At 42.4% G+C, this 17,754-nt stretch overlaps 1 protein-coding gene across 1 annotated transcript in view; it reads right to left on the reverse strand.

Moving 5' to 3' along the window:
- Positions 1-17,754, reverse strand: part of ACTR8 (actin related protein 8) — a 177,176-nt gene that overhangs the window by 12,177 nt on the left and 147,245 nt on the right. The window contains exons 11-12 of the mRNA XM_085624632.1: positions 14,038-14,302; positions 8,023-8,186 (exon numbers count right to left, since the gene is read on the reverse strand). Of these exons, the coding sequence (XP_085480758.1) occupies positions 8,023-8,186; positions 14,038-14,302 (429 nt within the window). The remainder of the gene's footprint in view (positions 1-8,022; positions 8,187-14,037; positions 14,303-17,754) is intronic.

Consider the following 17,754-nt stretch of genomic DNA (forward strand, 5'->3'; position numbering starts at 1 on the left):
GGAAAAATAAAAAACAGGGGAGGCAACAACAGAAACAAGGGTCATGTGCAGCGTCACCGGTACTCGAGCCCTCTGAGCGCACTTATGATTTGGGCGACCGTGCGAGAATTAGGTCTCCTGACAGGTTTCAGGTCCCTGATCAGCGTTCTCCTCGTTCTTCACAGGAAACATCGGGCTCACAAGCCAGTGGAGGTGATCACCAGGATCATGGCAGAGGTCGAGGTGCCCCGCGGGGACGCGAGCAACCTCGACAGACTGACGGTAAAGGAAAGCAGGACGATTTTCCTCGTCCGTGCCCTCCGTTTCAGAAAAAGAAAGTTGCTGCTTTAACAGCAAGATATGCCACAGACGGTGAGAACTCGCCTTCGGAATCGAACTTGGGCAGTAACGCTGCTAGACAGCGCAGCGGAGGTTACCATAGTGCGGCAAGTACTGGGTCCATTTCTGAAGGCGACAGCAACTGACGCTTTCATCAGAGTAGAAACTGCTGACACTCGAGTGGCTCCCCCTGATAGATTATATGAAATTGTATTTTTAATTGAAGGTGATATACAACGTGTTATTAAAGGGATTTTTTTGGGAAAATCTGACTTCTTCGTATGACATCTTGTTAGCTGAGGCAGAATGGTCCCCGCCTTTTGTTTTAGCCGCTCCACGAGGGGAGGAGGTAATCCTCCCTAGTTTTTCACACAACCTAGCCAAGGAGCAAGCAATGGCTTTTGCAAAAGGTGGGCTGGGATAAAACCTCTCCACCTCATGACATACCATTGCGGTCTATGTCAGAGCCACAACCGAAATATCCCCTCCAGCGGGAAGCAAAATCTCCTGTTTCTGAAATTCTAGACCAATTAGAGTATCAACATGTGTGTCACCGATGAATAACCCTCTTTTTACAGTAACCAAACCAGATGGGTCGTACCGCTTAGTTTTGGATTACCGACATTTGAACTCTCATTGTCGTAACTGTGCGGTTCAGAATACCCATAGCTCCGGTCTTGTAGACAGTCTAGTGCGTAAAAAATATCAAACTACACTTGACTTTTCCAATGACTTTTTTTAGCCACAATTTGTCCTCTATGAGTAGTCAATAGAGAGCATTCACCTTGGGCAGCAAACAAAAACAATTTACAAGATTGGCCATGGGCTATAAAAACAGCCCAGGCGTTTTTGCCGCACGTGTTGTCTCTTTGTGAGACAACATAGACCCTGACGCGTACTCGTACGTTGATGATATTTATCTCACGGACGACGAATTATGGCTGCATCTTTGTCGCGTGGACCGTATCATAGTTTTGTTTGCGGACTACGGTTACAAATTTAACTTTGCAAAATCACACATTGCAGAGTATACAGTGTTGTTCCTGGGCTATGAGCTCAATAATGAAGGTAGAGGCCTGGCCCCTTACTTCTTGGAGAAATGTGCACGTTTGCGCTATCCTACAACCCTGAAAAAATTGCAATCTTTGCAGGGATTTTTAAACTTCGGACGAACTTACATTCCCGATTATGCCCTGTGTATCAAGCAGCTGTGTGCCTTGATACAACCTACCTTTACAAAAGCCTGCCGGCTTCCGGAACATTCAGCAATCCTTGCAGTCTGATCTTCTTGAATCTAAATACTTGTTAACGTGTGATAACCACACAAACCTGGTAATAAGAATTGTGCCAGGGGCAGTGAGTTTCAACTACGTGACATTTAATGAAGGTGACACAGTACCTATTGCTTACAAATCACATTTGTACACTTCGGATGAACTGCGTTTTTCAACGGTTGAAAAAGTATTGACCGCAGCCCAGATGGCGATCCTGAAGGAACTTAAACTGGCGCAAGGAAAACGCATGATGGTTGCAACACCATATCCTGCTCTTGAGGCTGTGACGAAAACCAGTGTACCAACTCATAAGCTTTACATCTGCGTTGGATACAATGGGTTACTTCGTTGACATCATCTGATGTCACCTATATTTTGACTCCTCATTGCAAACTCAGGAGTTCTTACAGTACGAGTTTGTTCATCCTGCTCCTCTGTCAATGCGACCGCTCGAGGACTACCATTGTATCATTTATACAGACGGTTCTGCGCAACCGGCGACTGGATCAAAACATTCTTACTCGGCAGCATACGCTATAGTGGCAGGTACCATAGTGAACGGTGACTTCAAGTCCAGTGTCATGCACACGCAGGCACTAGGGGACTGTACCGCCCAGCACTGGAGTTTGCTGATCCTAATGTGACTACCTTGATTGTGAGCGACTCTTACTACTGTGTACAGTCTTTTAATGACAACGTATTCTTTTGGTCACAAAATGACTATCGTGATTCTAAAGGCAGCGCAATTAAGCATAAAATGCTTTCGGTGTGAGTCGCAGAGCTTAAAGAACGTCTGCCTCTCACACAAGTAATTCATACTCTTGGCCACCAGCACGTAGGAGTACACGCGATCGCTAACAGTTTGGCTGATGAAGCAGCTAAAACAGCAGAAGCCACATATTCAGTAGCAGCAGTTACAAGACCCATGACTAAGATTGATGACGACATCTTAGCAGCTATAGCTGCTACAGAAAAGGGAAGCAAATACCCACAGGGTTTCCCTTCGAAATACTCTTATCATTTAAGTCCCGATAAAGTTTCCTATGTGAGAATTAATGACGTTGGTGACAGGTTGATTCCCAACGAGGAACTCAGACTAGCATTGATAACAGCTGCGCACGAAGGCATGGCCTCGGCTCATGCAGGCGTTTCGGCGACTGTCTATCTCGCAGCAACGTTACTGGTGGCGTGGGTTATATAAACGAAACCCGTAATTATGTGCTTTCTTGTGACATTTGTCAGCAGATTAAATCTTCAACAGCAGAACGCCTGCCGCAAACACAGCTGTACATTTCTAACAAACCATTCAATTGTGTTTATTTAGATCACTGCGGTCCGTTTCCTTCAGATACTGCATATAAGTTTATCTTGGTTGCAGTTGATTCGTGCACACTTTTTCTTTGGGTTTGGCCACAACGCAGTGCTGACGCATGAACTGTCATCAGAGATTTGCGTCTTTGTGGGAATTTTTGCATGTGATTATGGGAATATGGCCTGCGCGGCTGCGCTTGGAGTTTTAGCAGAATGGGATGTCTGTGCAGCTGCACATGATTTCCTACAACAGAGATTTCTTGAGGAACACGCAAGTTGTGCACTGATGGTGCTAGAAGCTCCCATTGTTGATGACCATGTATGTTCAGTCTTTTTGCTGGAATGGATGGCTACTCTCTTTTCTGACAATATCAATGACTTCCTCTTGGAGGCTGTTGCAACTTACTGCTCATACACCTTAATGGATTAACGTGGATGACTTCCATCATCTGCCGGATATTTTTTGTAATGGTTTTTCTTTTTCACTTTTTTCTCTCTAATCGAGTTTTTACACATGAATTAGTGCACCATTTGAGTCTTTGTCCGAATATGACTGCTGCTCTTAATTCTTGCTCACTCTGACTTGAACTCTGTGTTCTATTAAGTCCAATGTAAATTGGCCTGGCCAAGGGGAGGGTGTAGTGAGGAAATGGGGTTAACTGCAGACATTGCTAAATTAGCATAAGTAGTATATGCTTGGCTGCCATTCAGCCGCTTTTGCACATGACACTACATGGCCCTGTTCTCGTAAAATACTTTGCTGGCACTGCTTCACATGAGAACTGTCTACCTTTCACATATCCAGCTGGGCACCGCGCTCCCTGTCTGCACAGCGTGTTCAAGGTCAAATAACAATGTATGCTGTTGAGTCACTTTGGTCAGTCCCACGCACATAGACATAACATGAAGCATAGCGGCCCAACTGAAACTCGGGTGCTTTTTAATATGGCATTACATGCATGAGAAGGCACTTGGAGAAACCCTTTCCAACATAGAAGAGCTGTCCTGATCCGGGGATGTAATTCATTGCATCTGATCTCGTAGGTATGGGGTCTCGCTGACAATGCCCAGAGGTCTTCTATAATTATTTTAAACTAGCTCATGAGCACGGGGAGGGTGGTAAAAGGTGCTATAGTCCTGTTTTCCAGTGTCATTATAATATGATTTTCCCTTTTGTGCTTTATGGAATTGTAACAATGCTGATTATATTGTTGTTATGCATTATGCTGCTCGTATTGGCTAGAGTACTGCACCTTAGAGCACGTTGGTTAAAAATAAACGTTTTAAACTATACAGTGTCTCTGATTACTCACGTTGTGGACAAGTATGAGTGTGAACGAAAGAGTGTTCTTGTTTCGCACTATTCCTGAGAGTTTACTAAGTCGCATGTTCTAGGTTGTTTGATCATTGGTAGCCCCGCTGTAGTACGGAGAACGAATGAGACACTATTGCGAGTCGGATTGGGGTTCTGGGCGATGAGGTGGCTTTTTTGGTACACAACAATACACCGGGGTCCTGGTTTCCTGCTCATAGTTCTGTCCCTGCAACATCCCAAAGACAGAGAAGGAAAATATTATGTAGCATTAATCTTCTGTTTGCCAACTGTCCCTGTTCTAGATTTGCATCTGGTATGTACATAATCTAGTGCTGGGCTTGGACTACTGCACGCTTTATTTCAGAAAGTTTATTTCAGGCATTGGGCATGAAGGGAATAACTTATGACCTCACTGTGAAGACCATAATGCAATCCGCCATAGAGTGACGATGTGTGTGTAACTGCCTTATGGTTCACTGCACCTAGAACTAGCTGCGAAGAACAACCCGCTTGCTTGTAATCTTTGTTCTTTATCCTGTATAGTCTCTCTAAATTGATAAACACCAAGAGTAAAATATCTTTGCTTAGCTGGGATCTTGAGATACATTTTGAATATTACTTAGTCAAAATAGGTTGCCAGTAGGATGCTTTTGTTAAACAATTCAATGAATCCAGCAAGTAAAATAAACCCTTAGCCAAAAACATCACCAAGGGAATTTGTAACTAAAAAGCAAGCAGTAAAGAATAATTTACTTACCTTTGGTAATGCTCTATCCAACCCACACATTTAAAACTTTTAAAACTCTCCTAGGTGCCACCAAGTATCACCAAGCATTATAGCAATTGCTCATGCAGGCCAATTGAGGTTGCCAATTGACACTGTAGCTTCGTCTTCCCACCTCTGGGAGCAATATGTCTGCTGCATATAGCGCCACCCCTCTGTGCCAACCAAGCATTCAACGCCATTAGAAGCGGAGCACCAGTAACAGTTAGAGAACCGTGACAGTGTGCACAATCTATCATGGAACCTTGTTAATACCTACAAGCCCACTCCACAGAATAAGGAGGAAGGAAGGCAGGGAGGAATCTGCGGTTACACCAAAAAATGCATTACCAAAGGTAATTAGATTGTTACCCTGACAGATACTTCTAACCACAGTGTCACCACATTTTGAATGCAAACAAAAGTAGTAAAACCCATCCCCAAAGTTGGTGGATTTTACAAGTGGGCCAAAGATCATGACGTCTAGCAGGAGCAAGATTTGATACAATAGTCCGTGGTGAAGGTGTGGAAGGATGCCCATGTCGTAGCCAGGTAGGAATACAGCACTGGAACATCAGTAGCTAAACCTGTAGTGAAGTTGTGGCTTTGGAAGAATGATCCTGAAGGCCTGCAGGAGGCTCCTTCTTTCCCAAGGTGCAGCACATCTCGATGCATAGGAGAATCCATTTTGATAAGATCCATTTTTAAAATGCCCCTGTTCTTTTAACTGGAAAATCCAACAAAAAGCTGGTCATACACTCTCTGCTCCTTAGTCTGAGTGATATTAAAACTAATGGCTCCCCTGGGATCCAACTTGTGAAGTGTATTCACTATGTAGGGGGTGTGGCAAACAGAAGCATGCAGGGAGCATGACCACCTTCCCTACATGGAAGGGTGGAACCACTTTTCGGAGAAAGGATCCCCGAATCCAAAGTACTAACTTGTCAGAGAAAAAGATGGTATAAAGAGGCTGCACCGAGAGCAACTGCAGCACACAGAAACAATTTGCAAAAGTGACTACAATGAGGAAGACTGTCTAAAGGTTAAAAAACACAGGGAACAAAGAGGAACAAGGAAGCAACACGAGGAGGGTGAGTGGGAGTAGAAAGCATCACGGAGGAGGGTGAGATTGGCAGGAAAGCAATACGGGGTTGGGGGAAGGAGCAAAAGAGAGAGGTGGGCGAGGGTGGGTGGTAAGCAAAATGGAGGACACAGGGAGAAGCAGGCGACAGAACAAGGAGTACAGAGACACAAAAGTACATGACAGACAGCTCAGAAAAAACACGCACTCTCATGGAGTGCTTCATGCATAATAAAAGAAGTAGTGCTTGAAAAACAAGCAATGGTCAGTGAATCAAAGCAACGGTAAAGAGGCAATGCCCCATGGGCCGGGAAAACACAAGATTGGCCAGCTGGGGCACCAATCAAAAGCAGGTAAATGATTGATAAGGAAAGCCAACCAATGCTAATGCAACCAAAAGGTTCAGGCCCCTCTATGTTGTTCGTATGCCACAGTACCCCTCACAACAGGAAGGCTCAAGCCCTTAAATGTAGTTGGTAAGCCACAATACTCCTCGCAACAGACAGCACATGCACGGTCTAGAGGCTCAACCTAAAAATGTGGCTCCACATAAACTAATTGAACCAGTTCGCTCTTGCACAGTAGCCATAGTTCAGAAACAAGTTATCAACTCCATTGTTTATGTGCAGGCGCCCATCTGTCCATGTCTTCTCAAAACACCTCATGAAGGTGGATGCAGCTACAAACTTCATCCAACTTCATGAGGTTCAGGGCCATGCTAAACCGATACTGACAAGCAAGATCTTCCTGCACTGTTAAGGTCTTTATAGGGGGATTCCATACTTCTCTTTGATTTGAGAATACACCCACACCCAAGCCTGCATGTTAATGGGTGCCAGGAGGATCCCTGTGACACTCTTTGGCCCCTAAACCACACAGAAGGCGGTGGGAGCAATGTTTGTAAAACGTCTAATCCCTGGCAACCGCTCTGAGTAGTATTCCAACCCATCATTTTTCAGCCATAGTACCACTTTGTACAACGCACAAAAGGTGACCTTGCAATGCCTAAATAATATGGAGCAAGATGGGGTCCTGCTCCCCACTGACACTGTACTGGTGTCAAGTTTGCATCAACATACAATGCTTATTACAGATGCGGCCCAGCATAAGTGCTACAGTCCCTATTTTAATAAAAAAACTTCCCTAAGTGACTTAAAGTGAGTCCATCAACTGCTGTAGTAATTTTGCTAACTGAATCCTGGAGTCTTTTTTTCGGTGATCTACTTAGATGCATGTATGACACGTTTAACAAATATAATCATTTCATTATTTTGGTTGGAAAATGTGATTTTCTTTTTTAGGTTTTGTATGCTCTCTTTTAGCCATTCTCACTTTGATAGCACTGCCTAGACGAAGTCATTTGAAGGATGCAGGAGTAAAAAGCTGATGTCACACTGGGGCTAAAACGTTCAAATAACATTTAGAGAATTAAACACTGCATTCACAACAAACAATATTATGGTTTACTACAAAGGATCCTACATTTAAACCAAAGGTTTGACAAGGAGCCCTCTCGCTGAAATTGGAGGCCATCCAAAATATTATCACCTTCACACAAATCAGCATTGTCCATGAAGGTTTAAATGTTTATAACCTAATATATTTTCTTGACGCTTTGTTTGTAGAAACAGCTAGATAAATCTGTGCTCCACCTGGAGGAAGCAATTTCTTAACTTCTGAGATCTGACGCAACACTGTTTTAGCTATCTAGTATGTTTCTGTGAAGTCTAAATGGTTTTGTACAGCAGACTTTACCTTAGAGTTAGGAAACGTTTGCCTGAAAATGATCGGAATGCTACGTTCTGCTCAAGTAAGACAGCATGGGCATGTCTGAACGTCAAGCAGTAAGCTAGAGTGCCAATCTTCTTTGGTGGGGAAGCTAAGGATTTTTTTGTGGGGAGGGATGGGGAGAACATTGAGAGGTCAACATGAAACCGTAAATAGATCAAATCAGAAATACCTTTGGTCTTGTGATCACTTCAACATTTTCAACAACTCTTCTGAAGGAAGGGGGCATCTTGTGGAGTATTCGATGTTGTAGAAACTCTTGAGCCTTTTGAAACATGAGTCCTCCTCCCACGACTAATATAGAACTGTACATCTTCTTTTTTGTGTCCTCAGAGGCTTTAAAGTGAAAGATTAGTTAGCTTGTCATTTTTTTCCATCACAAGATTTCCTTCTTAAAACAGCAGTATGATAAGATGTTTTGGTTACCGATTCAGAATATAGTTCTCCAATTCAAATATTTTTATTTGATGATTTTCACTAAGTAGAAGACTGTCATACCACATGGTGCTTTCCATCATTTCTTGAAAGGAATTGTCCCTCCCACCTCAAAAGGACATCCCTGCAGAACTCAATCAAAGTTTTATTACTACTACTGCATTACCTCTACTACCATTGCTGCTAACACCATAACATCTACTGAGAATATCAAAATTAGCAGCTCTGGTCTTTTTACGAATAGTTATTCCTCTGAATATGTGTCTTTACTTATACGTATGCAGTAAATCTCCACTTCTCACCTGGAAAGACTTGCCCTGCACTCCAACCCCTCCCATTATGCCTTGCCCGATAGGCCTTCAGGGTTTAGTTTTAGCTCTATCCGTCTTTCAGCCACCAATTAGAACAGCCTAGTAGTCTCGCTATCCTAGCACTCCCTAATTTCAAAAGCCCCTCCAAACTTCGGGCTTTAGACACTGCCCCAGTATCTTCTGTTGCAACACCCCGCTTGCACCATCATCCCATTCCTGCAGGCTCTTAGTCCCACATCACTGTAAGCCTCCAGAATGTTCTGCATCCAAACACTCATTCCTCTCATTGCCTATTCCCAATCCATCCACTTGGAGAGGTTCTCTCCTCATCCCCCATATTAGCAGACAGGAAAACATCTAACATTCTGTATGTCACAACTTCTTCCCTCAGCTACCAACCAGTAGAGAAACAAGATTATCAGATGCAGTAAAAACACTTATTAAAGACAGACAAAAAATCTCACAGAAAATCATGCCTTAAGCCAAAACAGTGGGATCACTGTGATCTTTTCCAAAATATCACCTATCTTTGAAAGCTTTCGAACACTTTCTTTTCAACTACATTACATAAGTGGTATCTCCCGTCTTCCACAGAAATTTCTTAACACCTTCCACAAACATGACCTGGATAAGGCAGTCTTGGCCAGAACACACATTGAATCACTGTTTATTTGGACCCACCACCCTAAAGTTGCCTTCAAGGTATTACTATTTGAGACTGCTTATTCCAGAAACATAAGCATGAAATAATCATATTTCCTGCTGCGTACATTCCGAGAGATCGTCCTTCACGTGTCTGACCCTCAGGAATCTATATAAAGATGGTACTTCTGCTGCACTTGACGCATTCGCCCAGAATTCCATATGGGTGGATGTAGCTACAAAATTCACCCAAGTTCACTGGCTTCAAGGTGCTGTTAAGCTGATAATGACAAGTAAGGAGATTGCCCAGTAATCCCCAACAGCTCCAGAACCTAAAGAAAAGGCCTTTACAGGGACCTCCCCACAACTGATACAGGTCTTCCATGCTGTCCCCAGCCACAAATGAACCAACCCGGGATGCTATGAATTGGTCTCATTGAATAGCAAACTTCTTTGGTCATGGGCCCCGTCCTACATGCGGGACTTCCAGTATCCCCAGAAGCAAGTTCAACTGCAGGCAGTCAGGCTTCTCCAACAGACTGGTCCATTAACCCTATAGGGTAGGTTGTGGAACCTGACTTTCCCAGTTGTTAGAACCATGCCTTGAAGGGCAAAGATTCAGGCAGAGGTATGAATACCTCCTCTAGTCATCTTGCAAACAGGTAGCAACTGTTCCTCCTTCCCCTAGGCTCTTTCAGCTGGGCCAGTGCTCATGAGTTATTGAAAGTTGAGCTAACATGCCATTGATAGGTAGTTCAAATTCCTCCGATAAAAGATTGTCATCTCCATGTACACTTTTACTACACCAAGGTGTAGATTCTATGTCAAGTGTAATCAAGTTTCTTCTACAACGCAATTGAAAGCTAAACCAAAAATGGCAGAGAACAGCTTTAAGGGCAAGGAGCTTATCCTTCCCCTCCAACTCTACCCATGAAAAACCAGTTCATACCAGTCCAATTCAAAATCATTTAAACACCTTTCCCTGGCACTAACACCCAGAATGTCCTGCATACCAGTGGAGTAAGAAAGTCTACCTCAGCCCTTCTCCCCCAAAGGAGCAGGGGATGGCAGAGCCAATCTATGATACACCTTCAGGCAATAAATATAGGTGAACTTCAACTTATCCCTTCCTATTCTTGGCAGTGAGCATGTGCACCATTAAAGCCTGGGCCAGGAGTTTGCCTAAGTAGGGTCAATAGGAGGTGCGAACAGTTTGAAACCCAGATGAATATTATTTCGAACACAATTATTTAATGTTTCATAGGCATCAAAACTAAAACGGTACCTCAAATTCAATCGCATATTGGACCTAAGGCTAAAAATGCATTGGTATTTGAGTTTGATTGCTGCCACCATTCTGGGATGCAAATAATAAAACTAGATGTACACTTACAAGACATGTGTCATTAATTAAGTCTGACAGGTTATTGACAGATTAGTGCGGCCTCGAAGTTGCATGGCTGCACTTCAGATGAAAAGAACAAGGTGGTCTTCACTTTAACTGCTGCCTTACAATGGGCCAAATATCCAGTGTGAACCTCACACCCTGATAGAAATATCAGTCCAGTCCCACTGCTATACTGACTGTTCTGCAAGAAAAAAGCTATATCCTTTTTGCATAGCAGGTTAACGGACCTGTAAATCAGACCCTGTTTCAAAAAAGAAGCCAAAACAGCAGAGATAAAAAAACAACAGAAGAAAGCACAGGGGCAACACTAGGCAGAATTTCCTGAGGATTTCCTGTGAGACTGATTTGTTGTTTACGGTCTTCTCTGTGCTTTCTATTCATATAGAGGCCTCCAGTAACTGGTCTCCTATGAGAAGCAATTAACCTATTCACATCACCCAGAAACACAGAGGAATGGAGGCACTCCAGGAGAATGAGAGATGAGCTAGACAGGTTAACAACATAAGCACCTCAGACTAAGAGAGCCAGGGCAGAATCAGCAACCACTTCAGCCTGGAATGAAGATACGTTTGTTCAGCATTTTAACCAAATGTGAAGATATTTTCTCGGTTTAGCTTCACAGGCCCCATGATATATGCGGTTCCTCTATCTTGCACTTTCTGATACCAAGGGGCATTAGGTACAATTGAGGCCTTTTAACAACTATAACTTATATAGTTCAAGACCCCTTAACCAAAGGGATTAATGAGCTTCTGAATGTTTCAATGATTTTGGGCAGTATTCTCACCTTTGTGGGATACTATGAAATATTAGAACTATTAAAAATATCTCCTTGTGTTTTTCCATCTTTTGCCTCGGTTTGGGTTATCTACCCAGACTGGGAATTACAGGCCTAATACAAGCCAGTGTAGGGTTGGTGTAAAATGTAAAGCTTTATTTCAGGTGTGGCTCAATTCTTCATCACACTTTTTCGATTTTGAAATATATCACAATCCATATGCCTTGTTAGAGACCATCGACATACTATACAAGAAAACTAACAACACAGGTAAAATGACATTCTTGATGGAAATGCCAGACTCAAAAATGTAGGAGTTACTACCACCAGTCCTGAGAAAAACACACTGTGCCTCCTTTCTTGTCCCATTGTTAATGGCAAATAGAAAACGTCTGTGAACTTACAGAAATGGCATGAGAAAGAGGTTTTAGCTCATAGATCAAAAAGGAACTGCCCAAAAAAATCATACAATGCCCTAAGAGAGACAACAAGCCATGAGAAGTGCAATTAAAAACAAATTTACAAACTGTGGTCATAGAAAAACTAGGATTGTGCACCTCATTTTTCAATATCAGTTGCGAATGACTTATTAATGCCAATTCACAGTTTCGTTGGCCTAACCCCAAGCAGCTTTCTGACCCAATAATCATAAACTTAATATCGTACCGGGTGACCTTTGATCAATGAACTCCCATCGGCATTGATGTGACTAATGTTTGCTACAAAGTAGTTTTCGTGGTAAAACATGTAATTACAAAGATCAAAATGCATCCAATATCCGGAATTTTTTGGTGATGCGATAGGGTATGTGGGAGAAATGTGTTGGCCTCAGATTCCTGCTTTATGTGATATAGCTCTGCTAAATAAAAAAAAAATGGCATATAACACATCTGTGCCACTCAGTCTTTAGATAGACTTGTTGGAGGTCTACGATATAGCTACACCTTTTAAGAAACGTATTAACTGTTTGGGTGCAGGTCGTCAGCAACATAGATGCTTTTCAAAGTTATTTTTATTCTAAAATAGTCTGTAGTTATAGTTAAAAATATATCTTTAAATAAAGCAAGCACCATCTGGTAGGTAAAAATATATATAAATTACCAGCTCCCCTACGACCTCACTCTGACCTACTAAAACTAAGGAAAGCACTGACAATCTAGCTATTCCCTCACTAGCGATCTGCTCTTCAGTTTTTTCCTCAGCTGTTTTCTTACATAGTGGTTATAGCATCAGGATATCATTTTTAGTCACAGTGCGCTTTATAAATAACCTTTACAATTACAAGCGAGGGGTGTGGGTGATTTATAAAGTACTTCCTTCCGCAGTTACAGTGGCATACTTTGTGGACCTTTCTCACTAGACATTTAGGGTTACTGTCCTTTTTGCCTGGATTACTTAACTCACCAAAAGTAATACTCTTGGGGAAGAGGACATCAACTACTCATTTAGCCCATGGTCTGTACCTAGGGCCAATATTTATCATTTTTCATGCAGTGGAACTCAGCAAGCCACCTTGCTGCGCTGCACTGTTTAAAATGGAAAGGGCAGGAGTGCCCGTATTTAACATTATACGTCGCACTCCTGGCCATCGCCCAGTGCTGGCGCACTTTTGCCTGTCTAGCACCAACGCCGGCACCCATGCATCATGGTGCAAGGTGCCTTGCATTGTCCCCTTTCGATGTGTGCCCCAGATTGCAGCACATGTACAAATAGGAAAAAACTAGGGGAAATAAAGATATTTCTCCTTGTTATGCCTCACCTAGGGAGGCGTAGCATTTTGACGGTATCCCTGGTCTCCCACTAATGATAAATTTGGGAATGCACCAAAATCCATGGGTGGATGTGAGGGAACATAGCATGCTTCACCGATGGAACGCCTGCCTGGGGCAGGGTAACGCAAGGCAGAGATTTGTACTGCCTTGCGTTACTCCAGATTTATAAAGCCATGCAGGGCCACGCTATGTGGCCTTGTGTGGCTTGATAAATCTCATTTAGGATTGGATTGCCCTTGCGCCCCCTTGCGTAGCACAAGGGTGACGCAAAACCTTAATAAATCTGGCCCTTAGTTTCCTATTACTATATTACTGAATGAACATGTATTTCCATTTCTAATTTACATGCGTTACCCCTACAACAACTCTCTTCTTCAAATATGCCATGTTCTTTTAACACCTATTGTGCCAAGCAAGAGGTTACTCCTTTTTGGCAGCAGATATGCAGCACACACACGTAAACACAATATGATGTAAAGCAATGTCTTCCCATCTGCGCTAACTGCGCAACAGTGGTACTGATGCAAAGCAGTACACATCAGCCACCAAAATGAGGATGCGAGAGTCCAGTGCTCACCCTGCAATAGTAGAAAAAAACCACTACAGAAATGCCAATAATTGAATGGATTTGAATACCCCTAATTACGGAAAGATCAATTAATGAGGCACCTAGGTAAATCTGTTAAAAACACAAATAAGGATCCACGTGCTTCTGTACCCCTTCACCAGGATTCGGGAAGTAAGTGAATCTGAAACAATTCTGGTGCCAGATGAGTAATTCCGTAACTTATATGTCCGTAAAACCAAAGAATTATAAAACAAAGAAACAACATTTTCTTACCACAACAGTCAATGCTGTGCAGAATGGCTTTGTCAAGACCTAGTGCTTTTCCTTCGAATTGAGATATTGCTGTTTTTCGGCTCATATGAGCGGTTGTTGGTTCCTGTGATTCATTTCTTGAGACAAGGCAGTCATTCACAGATGATCCAAGTTCCACTTCTTGCGGACGAAGACGGTCCAAAATATCATCAGACTGGCAACGTGAGTCTCCTTCAAATCCTCCAGGCTTAGAAAGTGCCCTACGATCAGCCATGGCCTTTGCAGACTTCAAAACAAAACACACAATGTGCTAGTTAGCTCGTCAGTGAGACCTATCAACCATTATCTCGATAAATTAAACAAAACTTTAAAATAAAGCTTTCAGAAAAGTGGGGCTGTTTATTCCCCTTCCTTTTGAACACAAGCGCACATTATCTTACAGGATACCTGCTATTGGGTGTTAGCATCTTTTTCTCTCGAAACAATGGACGAGTTTGACAGGTCATATGTAAACTGAAAACAACATTTTCTGGGCAATTAATCTTTGTGTTCCTTTAAGTACTGTCTGTGGGACTACATTTACATATCAGAACAATGCGGCTAAAAGTAAACAAAGATGTGCTAGTAACAGGGCAATCTTGATGGGAACAGGGGGATTCACCCCTTGGAGGTTGCAGAGGTGGAATCCATTACCGTTTTTGTGGACAGAGACTTATGACAGCAGGTGAACCCCTTCTCAAAGAGATAGTACTGTGGGCCCACCTTTTCTACAGGTAGGCTGGAATGTGCATATTAGTGCTTGAGAACAGCTTAAGTTGTTTATGTTTACAGCTCCACACAAACCACATAATTAGATGTCCAGAGGAAGCAAAAAATACAGGGATTCTTCAAGGGCTGATGAAGTAATGTGTTCTACTATGCTTCTGGGTTGCACTGTTGCCTGCCTCAACCGGCTGACCACACACACACAAAAGAGTGTAAGAATGGAGCAGTTGAGTCAGTATCTCAAGAGAGAATAGCTGCACCCATGAGTACTCCCATAGGGCAGTTCTACAGCCCCTCTGTCCTACTATCACATGTCCAATATGGTAAAAAGTTCCAAATATTTTCCCAGAACTGAGACACTATCCTGTTGAAACAGGGCCCCAGCCTAAGAAGGACAAACCATGAGGGGACGCAACCGATAGGTCCCTCAAGCCAGTTGATGCCACATTTCCCAAGGCCCTCACTAGATAGAAGTGACGTCTTCACCAGTTGCGAAGGAGTAGAAGATAAAAGTTGCCAGCACCTAGATACTTAGTGGGCAGTAAGTGAGCAAAATGCTGAGTTATCATTAAGTGCTACAAAACCTGTTGGAGAGTTACTGGGCACTGGAGGTGGTGCACAGCCTTAGTGGATTCCTTCCAATAGAAGAATTAACCCAAATTCAGTGCCACACATCTTTGCACTTCTCAGATAGAGTTTACTAGCAAACACATTCATATACATGTTCACAAAAAATATCAACAGGAAACATACTTCCAAAGAAAAAGAGGGATGGAAAGAAAAAAAATAACAGGAGGTGATAAGGAAGTAAAGATACTTTCTGGGAAGGGATAGAGTTCATCTTATTGTGTTCATTGCAAGTAACGCCCACCCGTTCAATTATCTAGGGAGCAATCAGTATTGTAATGCGCAACACCAACTGTGGATAAGAGAATATTCAAATTTGCTCTTTGTCTAGAACTACCCATCTGCTGTAAAAGAGCAAATGGGTAAACATGTATTTTGGTTTATAAAATGACCTATGTTCATGTAAACAGGGAGAGGTTCCTAACCAAAATTTAATCCAGGTAAGACAAAACGTTCCATCTTCTTACAGTGCATTTTGAGTTCACACCTCAATTTCAAAATTGCTTGTCATTTTTGCTCTATAGTGTTTCACAGATCCCCGTCTTTCTAAAGGTGTAACCTACCATCGCCCTACAAAACACATACCTGTTTGCAATATCAATTTAATGGGTTATGTGGGGATTATTTGTATATGACTCATTTGTACAACATTTTGCTGTGTTTCAGATACTTCAAAAGAAACAATGGACCGTATGAGAGAAAAGACGCAGAGTTTTTGCTGGTGGAATTACATCTCACTATTGGCTCATGTGTGGAACAGGAGCCTAAATGGCATGTAAATGCTTCATAAATGTATGTATTCAATCAAATGATAATTGTTTGAAAACACCTCTTTTGCGTTGTCACTCCCATTTCCTGTGAGATGGGACTGCTAGTTTTTAAACTCTACACACTGGGGCACTGCTGTCAAGACCTCAGTATATGTGCTCTAAACCTAAAAACATGGTACAACTGGAAAATCACCAGCTGGTGTATTTACCTCTCCATTAAGGTAATAAAATATGCTAGAGAAAATACACCTCGGGCATGGAAGTTAAATTTCACTTGTGGAATTGCAATGCATATTGGGCCATTCATTAGGCTGGCAGAGGAAAGATAGCTCTAGACATGCATACATAGCCTAACTGCTGCAGCTTTTAAACCAGTAGGCATGTCAAAATAACCCATTTTGATAGGAGAGATACCTACTTTTAAATGCTAAGTAAGCAACCCATAAGTTGGTCTTGCAGCCCACAAGCGGAACATGTAAGAATTTAAGGCTGGCATGTTCCTTCAGACACTAGAAGTCAAACGTTATTTTTCCTGCATAAGTGCTGTGGCTTTTTTCTGTGAGAAAAACTTAATTACAATAAAAAGCGTTTTTCATAATTATGGCTTGGAAAAAGCTACAGTGCCCATTCAAACATTGTTTCTAATATTTATTAAAACCTTAAACCCACACTAAAGCTAGATTTTTTCTAAACCTACTTTTTAAGTGTCTTTTTAGAAATTATACTACTCATGCCTAAAACTTCAGTAGGCACCTTAGTATTAACCTTCCTTCAGCTGCCATCCCTGTCAGTACTTCACCCCCGAAGCAGGAATGAAACTGCTCCCAAAGCAGAGACAATGGCATGGGCTTTTTAGCAGGATGATGAAGGTATGAGGTATGCAGTTCAGCTTATTTTGGGAAGGACCTTTTGGGAGGGTCCAGGAATCTAATTAACATGAAAGGGACTAGAGTAAAGCCTGCCCATTAATAGTTACGTTATAAGTGAGACACGGATAATAGTGTCCTTTTGATCCCAGGCTACACAGTCATTTAGACTCTATTCACAGTGGAAAGGAAGTTGATCCCAGAACCCGTTTGGTGTGGCTAGTAGGAGGAGACGGTTCATTATCATAGACACAATAACACTGGTTGGGCGACACGTTTTCTCGCAGGGCAGAAAGGTTCAGCCATGTTGGATTTCAATGGGGATGGTGCACGGAAGTAACTTTGCAGTTAGACAAACAAGATGTGCTGAAAAAGGGGAGGTATACCAGGGGTATGGAATGTTTAAAAAATGCACTTGTCTAAGGGACAAACTGGAGCTGAAATCTACTTGTCCTGTAAAGAAATCCACTTGCCCATCTATTCCCTAATTCAATTACACGCCCTGGCACATACAGGGTGCTGGTTTATTGTGTTTCATTGAAAGTGTCAAACAAAATGAATGCTTTACAATAATTATGCTGAGGTAATCATATTCCTTTTACTGCAAAGATATGTCCATGGCAAGGTGAGCCTTATGTGGGTTCATCTGCAGTATTGGTGCATTTTAGGAGAACTGTTTTTGGTTTTCACTTAGCATACCCAGTGACCCT

This window comes from Triturus cristatus, chromosome 9 (genome assembly GCF_964204655.1).
Source record: "Triturus cristatus chromosome 9, aTriCri1.1, whole genome shotgun sequence".
Classification (NCBI taxonomy): domain Eukaryota; kingdom Metazoa; phylum Chordata; class Amphibia; order Caudata; family Salamandridae; genus Triturus; species Triturus cristatus.